Here is a 13,325-nt window from a genome sequence, read left to right on the forward strand (position 1 = left end):
AGAGCCTGATCTCCATTATCAAGGATGCTAAAAAATATATCTTAGTTATTTCTGGTCCTAACTTCACCAAACTTGCAAGGATGGTGCGTCTTACGATACTGATGCACCTGACAGGCATGAATGCTGAATCTGAGCCATAGGTTTCGGATGCTGGATGAGGTTAAGGTTTTAAGAGCTGGTTAAAGTTTTTAGAGCAGGTGCCCTCTGATGATTATATCTTAGTTATTACTGGTCCTTACATCACCAAACTTGCAGGGATGATGCATCTCATGATACTGATGCATCTGACAGGCTTGAATGCTGAATCTGAGCCATAGGTTTCGGATGCTGGATGAGGTTTAGTTTTTTGGAACAGGTTACATGTTTTATAGATAATAGCTTGCATAATTGATTTAACTATAATATAAATGAATTGCAGAGGTAGCTTCAGATGCAGAGCCTGATCTCCATTATCAAGGATGCTAAAAATTCTCCTACCTCACTCAAACCTGCTTGATAGATGTGTTTGTTGTTAAATGATTTAACATGATTCCTATGATATAGTATTCTATGATATGATACACTATTGTTTTATATGATACAATGTAATATCATACATTATATTGTAAAAATTTATATGATATGATATGATATTGTATCAATTTTTTTGTACATTATTATATGATATTGTATTATGATATTGTTATGTATAGTATTGTATATTATTATACAATATTGTAGAATATGATATTGTATAATATATTATTTTATCGAATGATATTGTTTCATATTATATTGCAATATATGATATTGTATCATATGATACGATATTGTATATTATAATTATAGCATATCGTATGATACAATATTGTATAATATGATATTGGTTTATATAATATATTGTTATATAATACATGAAATTGTATTATATGATATTATAAGATATCATATAATATGATATTGTATAATATGATATTGTATCATATGATATGATATTGTATAAAATGATATTGTATTATATAATATCGTACTGTATCAGATGATATTGTATCATATGATATGAAACAATGTTTTATCAAATTATATTGTATCATATGATACAATATTGTGTATCAAATATGATACAATATCATACAATACAAAATTATACTATATTATACAATATAATATCATATGTTACAATATTGTGATGTATTATGTGATATGATATAGTATCAAATAATGCTATATTGTATTTATATTAGATATTATGATATTGTATTATGTGATTAAATACAATAATGTATAACACGATACAATGTCATATTATATGTTACAAAATCATATTGCATCAATATTTATTACAGTATTATATTGTATTAAATGATATATATTGTAAGTATCATTGGATGCAATATCATATTTTATATTATTGTATTGATAAACATTGTATCTTATAATAATGTATGAAATGAACATAGGATTATCATACAATTTTTTTACATATGATATACGATATTGTGTCAAAACAGTATCCATGAATATCCAAGATCATTAACTATGATTTTCATATCATATGATAAAGGTGGTTTTAAAGGTGATGCCTCATAAAGTTGATGCCTCGTCTCGGTGAGCTTTGTAATCTGTGATTACCTATGTTTTTATATTTTGTGAAATCATTGATGATTTAATCTGGCAGACCCCTTTTTTCAGAGTAACCAACTTTTATTTGTAGTTTTGCTTACATTTTGTAGAGCAGCCAGAGAAAAAGCAGAAAACGGACGTCACTGGATGTGTCTTACAGCCAAAAATATCCACATGTAACATTTCCCAATCAGTCAGTAACAGCAAGTTCTCATCCAGTGATTTATCTTCTCTTAAACTGAACTCTGTGAACTGTGATAGTGCTCAAGCAGAGAGATGTGGGGAGATCACAAAGAAGGACGGACAGAACTGTTCAGTGGAAAAGATGAGTGAGCGTCTACAGAATGTCAGCGGACCACTGGATATACGCAGTTCCTCCTCAGAGAGATCTTCAGGTCAGATGTTGTCAATATATGAAATACTCATGCATCACATAGCTCAAAGAATTATAAAAGAAAAATCTTAAAATTAGTGTTATTCAAAGCTGTTGAGGTGTCACGGCTCATAATACATCAAAAATCACATTTTTTTCCAGATATATTGATTAAAAAAGATTGCTGCTATTAATTAATGGAGGAAATTTAATGTTGAAATTATGAATTTGGATAGGTTACACTTGCTGTAAATGTGAGAGTGAAGCCAAGGTGCCATTCCAGTCTGCCTGTGATCATGTATGCTGCTTCAAATGTTGGAAAGAAGTCTTCAATGTAAGTGTGTGAAAATAGGATGTTGAAATGGAGAGTTAGGGGTAAAATTTCTATATGAAATGTTTGTCTTTAGCAATGAAGAAAAATACAGTTCAATGTTCAAACTTTTATTTCATGTTAAAAAGCTGTCTTTTTTTCATAGTAAAGGGGAAGTTTATTCCTTGTCCATATGACTGACATGATAATTTCTCATGGTCTTTCTTAGTAAGTTGTATGTTAATATTCTAATAAATGACCATCAATTTTGATCTCAGAATCTAGATAAGAAGTGTCCTGGCTGTGGGGTGCGCGTCAGAAGAAGAGATCTGAAGCGATTGTTATTTCCTGGACTAGGAAGTGAGGACCCAGGCTGAGGGAAGAAAAATCTTATAACATTCATACATCAATATGTGAAGGCAGCATGTTCCCTACACAACGTTCAATATATGTACTAGCCAGGTATTAATAAAGAAGCAGGCTTCAGAATACAATTGTTTATCTTTTGTCTGTTCAGTTTCTCAGAGGCTCAATTTTTTTTATTACGAGAATGGAAAGCTCTTGTCTGATTTACACTGAAGGAACTAGGTAAAATAACGTGACTAAAGAGATCATAATCAGATCAATGGTCATCTTTCACTCTGATATGAATAAGAGTTGTCTTTCTTTTCTTGATTGGGAAATTGTCGAAGTATAGCCTGTATCTATATTCATTTGTTTGGCTGATTTATTTTGGCCTCTAAAGCTAGGCTTTAGATAAATCAAGATTTAGACTCAAAAATGTATCTTAAAATGCAAAAATGACACACTCTGACAGGTCAGTCTAAGGGCTATGGTCGTCAAGGCATGTAGGCCTCTTGATATTGCATTGTAAACTCCCTTATTAATTTGATAAGTATTTTAATCAAGAATATATAAAAACTCCTTATAACATTATTGTTATTATGATTTCTATACATTTTTGAATTGCTGATTCCTGTGTTTTTTTCCAAAAGTTGTGGAGTCTTAATGTGAGAAGTTAACAGGATGAAGACCCATTTCGTGCATCAATTCAAAGCGCCACATTAATACTGGTTACGTTAAATTGGTGTAATTACCCCCCCCCCCCCCCCCCCCCCCAAAAAAAATGCTATTGTCTTTTTGCACTGGCTTATATTTAGAGCTAGAGTTTGTCTTTACAACAACATGCATGTATGTCTCTTTTTTGGGAGTTGATTTTAATCAACTCTCCTATGCAGTTACTCTGACAAACCGAAAGTGAAACAGTGTTTGGACCAAAGCACAAATCATCGCCGCTGACAAGACTTAGTTCTTGAAAATAATTGATAAATTCGAAATAATGTACGCTAATGTACGCTAAAGCTTTTTTTTTTCAAGGAAACTTATTTATAAATACCTTGAAAATAGCCAGATTTTAAATGGTAATTTAGATATTTTTGTAGTCGTATGTATTCTTACGCCAGAGTTCAATATAGTCTCGTTCAACTCGATGCTCGGCTGTCTCCGTAAATCTCCGACAAGCAGAGAGTTTCTCTTCTTGTCGGAGATTAACGGCGACATCTGAGCGTTTGCATTGGTTGAACGAGACGAGAGTTCAATATTGCTTGGATCCCTAAATTTTCCAGAAATATATCTATCACTGATACATAGTTTGATTGAATTAAATTAATTCTATCTTTAACTATTACTTAACATGATTCATATGGGGTTTTATCAACATTCTTGTGTCGAAAAAGTCCGAAAATTCATATTATAAAAATGTGCGTAATTCAAATACATATTAGAAACTACCTGCACTTGTCATGCAAAATAACATATCATTGAATTTTAAATAAATAAACATCGATAAAATCAACTCCCGTCAGTTCTTCATTTATGTCCATGCACGGATTTAGAGCGGGTTATGGGGGGTATTTCTTCTTATAATGAAATACAATAAACAGAAACTAAAATTAGTGTTTCTATACTTAAATTTGATACGTCATATTTGACGCAGAGGGATTTTTATCGCTTGCTCGATTTAAATTTTATGTATGGAAGTGTTTCCATGCATCAATTGCCGTCGTTTAACTGCAATTGTTTTATACGGCTTTGAAATGGATAACTATCTACAGTCAGTAGGTAGGACTTCCTGGGTTCGCTCCCGCATACGGTACGATAAGAAACAGAACACTGGTAATTAATGGATTAATTAAGACAAGTAACGCTTACACTGACCCCCTACCCCACTGCGCCGTACCAATAAACCTGTGAATATCAAGCACACCGTTTCATATATTGAAAATTACAGAAGTTTAGTATATGGGACATATTAATTTTTGACCTTATTTTATGTATTTCAAAATTAAACGAAATCTTTTTTGCATCATCATTCTCTAAAATTAGATAGAATCGACCAGTGCACTATGTATATACAGGGGATAGGTTCTAGCTCATTTTTTTTTTTTTGGGAGGGGGGGCTACATAAGTTGTAGAACTTTTGCTCAATTTCATTGTACAGTAGTAATATTACAATAAGATAAGTTTAAACCTAACCATAGGTTCTGGCTCTTCAACGTTGTACTTAGATATCAGCAATTGCCGCATAATTATAATGACAACCATTTAGAATCATTGGTTAGTCTTTAATAATATACATTGTAATTATATTTGAAAAATGGAAGTTTGGAAATCACTTGCACCAGTTCCTTGTGATGCTGATTTTACTGATTTTTTTTATACCCCCGCAAACGAAGTTTAGGGGGGTATATTGGTTTCACCCTGTCCGTCTGTCCGTCTGTCTGTCTGTCCGTCTGTCCGTCTGTCTGTAGACGCAACTTTGTCCCCCCTATAGAATTTTTTATTACTGCATGGAACAGTTTGAAAATTTGTACATATGTTGAACACCATCTGAAGATGTGCACCTGCAATTTTTTTTAAGATCAGACAAGATTTAATGATTTTATGACAGTATTCATTTTCCTTATTCTATATATTGTACACTAATGTTGAAAAGTAAGGGAGGTAATCCTTACAGATTTTATTAATTAATTAATAGAAAACACTCTAAAATATATTTATATAAATACATCCAGATGGATTTTTTTGTCTTTATGTCTTAATTAATAAAAAAATAATTATTTTTTATAAGTATTCTATCAACTGACAATGCAAAGTTTTTGTTTGTCAATGATAAATTCTTAGGAGCTAATGAGAACATCAAAGACAAGTTTGGCTGAATTCATTTGTCCCAAGGGAGCCATTATCTGAGCCATGGCTCAGATGGAGCATGTGTTTAGGGGAAATTGATAATCTGTAAAATGGGTGATGGTTTTGGGGCTATTTTAAAACTGTTTCATGTAAACCAAAAGGTCTATCATTATAAGGAAATAAATAATATAATTATTTATAAAGAAGTTAAACTATTTTTAGAGGTTGTTTAGATTTATTTGTCAAGTAATTTGATGAAGTGACCCTATTGGGCATTAATTTAAATGAAATTAAAAATTACTGATATGATTGTAGTGTTTTGGCAATTTTAAAATTGTTTGTAATATTAAATTTTCTTTTTTACATATTTTTACATAGTATGGTAATTATGGTAATGTTTTGGGAGTTTATTAAATTTAACAAGCTCATCAAAGAAAATCATAGTCCTATGGGATCAATTTTCTGATATGGAGTTCAATTGTGCCATAGGAGAAAGTGAGGAAAATTTGAAACAACTAATTGCATCTGTCAAGACTCTTATTAGAAAGATATTGAAAGTTTTATCAACAGAAGAGCATTGCTTGGCTACCGGTATTTCTATTCACTGCAAAGGGAGGGGTTATTGTCATTTTGTTGGTTTTTCTTTAAATCAATTAAATTAAAAAAAATATATCATCAAATACATACATTTGTAAATGTATTACTGTTATAGATATGTATTTACAGTGAAATTCTGACAATTTTGATTTTAATTTTTCTTTGTTAACTATTTTTTTTTTTTACAATTCTAGAACTTTTTTTTTGTATGTGTTCCAAACCTTAATTATTATTCAATTCAATTATTTGTCCCATTTGAAATTAGCCTAGCGGGGGTATTAGTCCCATTAGGACAGTTCTAGTTTAGCATTGGCATATCAGTAAAATTGTCAAAAAATGACTAAAAGATCAGTAGTTTCATTCTTGTGATTGCATAAGATGAATGTCTGTCAGATCTACCCTATAAATAATACAGTATGGATATTACTATATCGTTACTTTAAAACCGTCTTGATATATTAAATGTGCATATTTTCTACTGACATTCAAATGCATAGTATATAATATGAATAATGTAGCCTTGTATTTGAAAGGGGCATGTTGCTGCTTGGTTTTGATCCCTTTCTCACAATTTTTAATGCTTTCTTGATAAAGATTTTTGGATGATATCAATATTACAATTAAATTTCACGCAATATCAGCCCACTTTCTAAAAATTTGGTCAGACAAATTCGAAAATAATGTATAAACGGAAAGATATATGTATTTCTGTATATTAAAGTCCATATTACTTAGTCAATGAATCCTAAGTCAAACAGAAAATTCACTTATTCTGCTGTGGATATGAAATATTATTTTGTATTCCGGTCCATGACATATGCGGAAAGAAATTGAATATTATCTATTTTACAACGATTTATAAACAAGTTCTACAACTTATATTTATATCTTTCGTTGGCATGGAAGTTTATAGCGCGGATGCATCAAAATATATACAGGTGATATTATTTATATAACCACCACCCCATAGAGAAAGAATTCAGAAAAAATGTGGGTCAATTTCTCGTGAACACAAGTATACAGACTGCAATACCGGTTTTTCGTGTTAATTTTTGCTTGCGTGTAATTTGTAAAAAGCAAGAGAGGTATTTGCGCTACATGAAAACAAACTATAAAAATCGCCCATCTGTTTATTATGAATCGATCATCGCCAAATATAGAAATATCACATGCTAACTATATGCCTCCCCCACAGAAATGTTTACATTGCTGTATATAAATTAACTTATAAAGCTAATACAAACGGGGAAATCCAGGTATGACAGAAAACGAAAGCGATTTAGCGTGACATTTTTGTAATGTTAGTAATTGTGTCTCCTCCCTCCCACCAAATTTATTTTCTCTCTTATTGAGCCATAATAACTGACAATTTCTTGAGCTGAAATTTCCCTTTGTCATCTGCTGTTTATTATCATTGCCCCTTGTTGGACAAGACAGTGTGTCACAAGTTAATGGAAACAATCGGATAATTAGTCTTTGTCTTTAATTCGAGTTTTTTTAAATACATATATATTTACTTTTCATGTTTTATCGCTTGCCTTGTTTCATTTCAATACCAGGCGTATGGTTTCTATAAGAACCAGGAACTAAATAAACTGTCAAACTGTCTTTTAGTTTTCGCTCTGCAATTACGAGATTTATTATGACATTTCATTAATCTTTCCGTTATTTTTCATTATTTCACAAATATTTAATCTTTTAAACACCACAAAATGAGCCTCCTATTAAATAAACATTATATACCCGGGGGTAATTAGTAGAGTGCCAGCTTTAAAAAACGAAAACACAATTACAGGGTATTAAGATTTAATTAGTGTGGGAACGAAGACATTAGGTAGGTGGGTAAATGATTTCCCTTTTGAAGAATTTTAGATAAAAGCTTCCGCAAAATTATAGCATATACAAGGTAATGAGTCACCTGTGTGAACAATTTTTTAAATCGATTAGTGGGCGGAGAATTTACATACGTGTGGTGTCAATCAAGTAGCGATCAAACAGTCGTATATTTACATTACTGTGCTTCCAAAGAAGACTTCAGTTATACACTAGAATCCAAAGACACGAGTTCCAGCCGAACTCTTAATTAGTCGCAACTAATTAGTTAATAACAATGGAACAAGTAAATAACGGAAAGGAATTGACGACAGATAGATACACCGAATCTATCGAGATCTCCAACAAATGTCGGGAGTTTTACCTGAAGAGAATGGAGGACGCTGAGTCCAGGAAACAGTCCACCCAGACGAATCCATCCCCCCGGGGAAGGAGGATCACATCCATTGATACAGCCATGGGCAAACTTAGGGAGGAGATGGTGAGATTTCTTTTTATTCTTTAACCATGAATTACTTTTTTTTAATCTTTGTTTTGGGTATTTTGCAGAACTGAATATTTGTATTTACCTTTTAAATGTTTAAAATTTTGTTTTATTGAAACTTAAAAAAATTATTGTACATGTAAAAATACTCGAAAAACTGATGATATCAGAATGTTATACTATGTACGAATGTATACATTTTATATATAAAATAATTATGCATATTTATCTAAGTTAGTTTTGCATACCGCTCTTAGTAAATTAAAAAAAAAATGTTAGATGCACTTTAGGAAATTCGTTAACAAACAATATTTCCAGACAGAGTTGATGATGTCAACGCCTTAACAACAAAAATAGAATTTATTCAAATTTTTGGCAAATTATATGCTTCAAGTTTATAGAATCTAAATAAAGGACGCATAGCTTAACTTCAGGGTACATCTATTCGATTTGGCCTGGAATCGTGACCTATAATTATATATCTGTAAGACAGATTTTGATAAAACTTGGTTCAATATTTGGTTAAGCCGTGTTTCTGGAACACACAATTTATATGGTCGGACATCGAATAAATACGTCATTGTTTGCACGGGGACACGTAAACGCTTGTTTGCCTTTGGGTAGTCTATTTGTTTTCTTGTTCCTCCCCGAAAAAAAATTATTTGAACAACCTGGGAAACTTCACTTACGCTGCTGTACAGTGCCAGCTACCTGACTTGCAAAAAAAGGGGACATAAAAGTGGTTTATGAGGTGTAGAGTCTGTTTAATTGGCGTGATATTGAGTTCCACCAAGCAACCATTTGTTGTTTCTCTTCGGTTCTTTTCGTCACGTTATCACTTTCTATAATTGGTATGTTTAGTTACATTGTAGCTAGAGACATTGAATGTCAAAACAGAAACATAATTTATCTGTTATAGTTTATATGACAGAATGCAGAAAATAGAACAAGTATCCTTGACTACAAAACACAGATAATGTTCTATATAGGATGAGGTTTTTACTTCAGAAATTGCTTAGGATGTTTAGCGTCAAAAAAGATTTAAATTCTGTTCAGAGGGTTGGCAGAAGGCGAGAGGAGGGGGTCTGAAAACGGAATGGAAGATGATTGGGATGAAAATCTGCACGTAGCATAGAGGCACTTTTAAAGAGAAAAAAGCGGTTAATTTAAGATCAACTTCCTCACTCCAACTACTTGTACTTATAAATGCTTATTGTATTGATGGAAAAGTTGGTGATTAGATCTTGCCTTAATAGCTTAAGGATATTGCTTGTGCTTAATTTGGTTACAATTAAGTCTTGCTAATTATTTTTAATAGAACGAATAAAATAGGGACAGCCTTTTAACTGTGCGTTTATAGGTTAATGTGCTGAAATCTTTCAGATTAACGAACGTCAACATTTGTTAAAATAGTGAATAGATAGAAACCGGATAGAATTCAATATCTATTTAACAGCATTTAAGAAAACTTTAAATGATGACGAAAGAAGAATGGAAGTGGGCAAAACACGCTTGTCACCCGAAACATCCTGCTTTTTAGTTGTTATGACGCTACTCGAATAAACTCTCACCAACAGTGTGTCATTTGGTATAGCAATTTTGAAACTTAAAAATAGAAAATTTGCAAATTGAACAAACAGATATAAAAGTAAAACATATTTGGTCTAACAACATCATGATACACCACCTATTATACTTTATACTGTAAAACCATTGAAATACCACTCTTTCAATTTCGTAATGCGGTAAAGTAGTCAGATAGAATAGATGTGTTGAATATTTACCATGTACTTGAAAAGCGAACTATTTTTAGAGAGTCAAATAGCTTACAAAAGATTTTTCTACATCTGTAAACGAAAGTGAAAGACCACAATCGAATATACAGAAGATCAATATTTGTCTTTTTAATAAAGTATATTTATTTTAGATTTTATAAAACGAATGATATGGGGCGAAGTTTCTCTTCAGTAGATTCAATTTATTTGAATATCAATACAGGTTTTCATAAATCAAATATACGTTAAAACGTTGTCAAAACACTAATGAAAATTAATTCGTTTTGAAAACTAGCAACCAGTGCAGAATAACATGCCGCGGCAGACTTTTGGGTTGAAAAAAGTTCGGACAAAGACCCGCTGTATTAACACTGACAAATTTGAATGCAATAAAATTTCGAGTAAAGGTCCGATACAGAATTAGCATCGAAAGAGAGGATTTAAGATCAGAGTTAAATTTCTTGTGGTCCCCATGAAGACGCCATCGAAGCAAGGCGTGGCTAAAAGGCGATGGCATCGAATGGTTCACGCACAGAAGTCAGACAATGGGTGGCGCTTTATTGAGAACTTGATCCACCTCGCTGAATAGATTGATATTTCTGATTATGTTTTTTTCGGATTTGATATATCTTCTTAATTAGTAATGTTTTGGTTAATTGCCGCCCACCGAGAACAATTCGCATTGAAAAAGCATCGCGTGTGTTTATCGTAGTCGAGTCCTTCATATAATATTACATTAATTTAAATGATTTTTATCGGACCATCTTTTTCAAATTTTGCTAAATCATTTCTTTGTGGTAAAGGGTTGGGTTGCTCACATTGTTGCTTCTATTATGATGGTTTAAAGGACACGTAACTTTATATTCTTGCTCAGATAGAATTAAATATAGCAGGAAAAATAGTGATGAATGATGTTTAAATAAGAAACAAAAAGACAAATTTTATTCGCTGCTTTTTCGCGTCGCAGTGGTTTCCACGTTACAATGCGGACTTTAAAATCCTTACATAAAGTCAAAGAACATCGAAACCCATCTCTTGGAACAAGAAATGGTAGGATATCCTTAACGAAACTGAATAAGGGTTTAGTCACTTTTAAGTAAATAGCTAATGGGAAATGTCGAATCCAATCTTTGGAATGAAAATAAATGCAGTTTATATAATAAGATCTCTAAGACTTACATCATTCCAACAAGAACCATGACCGTCTTTTTTTTCCCTACATTCATCAATAAAAAATTAAACCTACTTTAAATCTTATCGTTTACTGCATTGTCTCGTTGAAGAGGAATTTTACTCATCGAATCCCCGGTCGTGTCAAAATTGTCCAAATTGAAGTCCCAAAGCCCGGAATTTTACACTTAACCCAGCAACGATAGAAATGGTTACATTTCAACGATAAAAAGATATTAAATCAGCATTTGATAAAGAAAACGGGGGGATTTTGACAAAATCGATAGGTAGAAAGGAGGAAAGTTCAAAATTGACGTAAGATTGCTTTCACACGGGCTTTTTATCTTTCTTATCACCCATGACAAGTGGAGGAAAGGTTGAGAGCAGGATCATTAGAACAGGTCCTTTTGTGTTAACGTTTGGAAAAAAGTAAAAACTCGCCGCGTGTGGTACCGCTAAAATAAATAAATCTTGTCGTCGGAAACCATATCCAAGACGCCATACCCAAACTTAAGTTGTGTGTAAATATAGCGAACTAACGGAGAATACACAATATAACAATAAGAAAAAACAAGAATTAAAAAATAAAATATGTAAGCAAATGTTTGCTTATTTATATGTACTTATTATTTCATATAAATAATTCATTTCAATATTTCATATTTTCAGAATTCTTTGATGGATCAAGATTTATCCCTCATGAAACAACTCCTGGTTTTAAACGAGACCATTGAAGAGCTGAAATGGAAAAGAAGATGTAGCTATGAATCCATGCCCGACAGTTCTGCCGAGCTCGATGTTTCTGATTGGTCGCTGTCAGACAACGACCTTTTCGAGTCATGCGACGACGTTTGCAAAAAATCCCAGCATGAGGAAACCGAGGCTCCGGAAGTTACGTCATTGGCCAACGCAATCAAACACAAATGCACCACACTTGAAAGTCATATCCCTACAAAGAAAATTGAAAAGAAATCCGAGAAAATATACAAATTCAAAATTGAAAATGCAATCTACAAACAAACAAGTGAAGAGGACCAAAGCTCTTGTGATTCTGGAATTTGCGACAGCTTTTTAGAAGAGTGTTCTTGAACCTGGTCTTCCATATATACTGTCAAGTTGCAATATTGAGGTGTGTCAAGGTTGTGTTCAGCTTCAAAATGATCTTCAACATTGCACAAATGATGCTGCGCCCACTGAAGTTTACATTCTCAGGACATTTTTAGTTAAGAACGAGGCTTCTTTTGTGATGACGTAAGTTGCAGACGAAGCCGCTGTAATGGCGAACGACGAATACACATTGTGTAGGATATATTCAAATCGTCTGCTCTCACGGCATCTCGAAGAAGGGTGCTCTTTTATTGACACTATGGCTTTAGGTGCATTTAAACTTGCAATTATGTGCCTTATCTGACAATAAATGTACACGTATGTGAAGGATTCATCTTTCTTTTCCAGACAATTTGTTTACATGACTGTATTTTTATTTATATGGAATAATCAAGACTTTCACAAACTGTGAAGCATAGATAAAAGATTCTATGTTGTTTATTGTTTGAAAACTGAAAAGTGCATTTTATACACATATTTTATTTTGAAAAAAAAAATTATTCTTTTGGGGGGAAAGTTTTCAGTAAGTAAGTAAGTAAGTAAGTAAATCATTTATTATAGTGACATGTGCATTTTGCATGTTACAATAATACAGTGAAACAATAATACAAGATAATAGCACCCGGCCCATCGGACCTATATGTCACTGGTTATATAAATTACATATTTAAAAGTCAACGTGAAAATTTTGATTGTCTTAGTTTTAGAGCATTAATAATAAATTGAGAGCATTGCCGGGGATAAGTACATACTAAAGTTCTGAATAATTCAAATTCTTCATAATTTGTTGAGCCAGTGGTATTTCTAATAAGTAAATTTCGTAAATCATTATATAATGTACATTTTAGGATGAAGTGAATTTAAAGTCGTGTCATAAATTCTTTT

The 13,325-nt window shown here is 32.3% G+C and overlaps 2 protein-coding genes across 2 annotated transcripts in view; both read left to right on the top strand.

Annotated features, from left to right (window-relative positions):
• LOC128164802 (regulator of telomere elongation helicase 1-like) overlaps nt 1-2,779 on the top strand; it is a 29,068-nt gene extending 26,289 nt beyond the window's left edge. The window contains exons 33-35 of the mRNA XM_052828804.1: nt 1,713-1,997; nt 2,212-2,309; nt 2,564-2,779. Coding sequence (XP_052684764.1) covers nt 1,713-1,997; nt 2,212-2,309; nt 2,564-2,662 — 482 coding nt within the window. The 3' untranslated portion in view covers nt 2,663-2,779. The remainder of the gene's footprint in view (nt 1-1,712; nt 1,998-2,211; nt 2,310-2,563) is intronic.
• Nucleotides 2,780-8,096: 5,317 nt separating this feature from the next.
• On the top strand, nt 8,097-12,923 carry LOC128167471 (uncharacterized). The gene is made up of 2 exons (XM_052833205.1): nt 8,097-8,385; nt 12,003-12,923. Exons 1-2 carry the CDS (start codon nt 8,182-8,184, stop codon nt 12,420-12,422), a joined length of 624 nt encoding a protein of 207 aa, XP_052689165.1. The 5' UTR covers nt 8,097-8,181; the 3' UTR covers nt 12,423-12,923.
• The last annotated feature ends 402 nt before the right edge of the window (nt 12,924-13,325 follow it).

The sequence above is a fragment of the Crassostrea angulata genome, chromosome 10 (assembly GCF_025612915.1).
Source record: "Crassostrea angulata isolate pt1a10 chromosome 10, ASM2561291v2, whole genome shotgun sequence".
In the NCBI taxonomy this organism is placed as follows: Eukaryota; Metazoa; Mollusca; class Bivalvia; order Ostreida; family Ostreidae; genus Magallana; species Magallana angulata.

Bases quoted from the DNA above. Each gene is read 5' to 3' on its own strand.
- LOC128167471 (XM_052833205.1), top strand. From the start codon at position 8,182: ATGGAACAAGTAAATAACGGAAAGGAATTGACGACAGATAGATACACC. The intron at 8,386-12,002 runs GTGAGATTTCTT...TCATATTTTCAG, and splicing joins GCAAACTTAGGGAGGAGATG to AATTCTTTGATGGATCAAGA.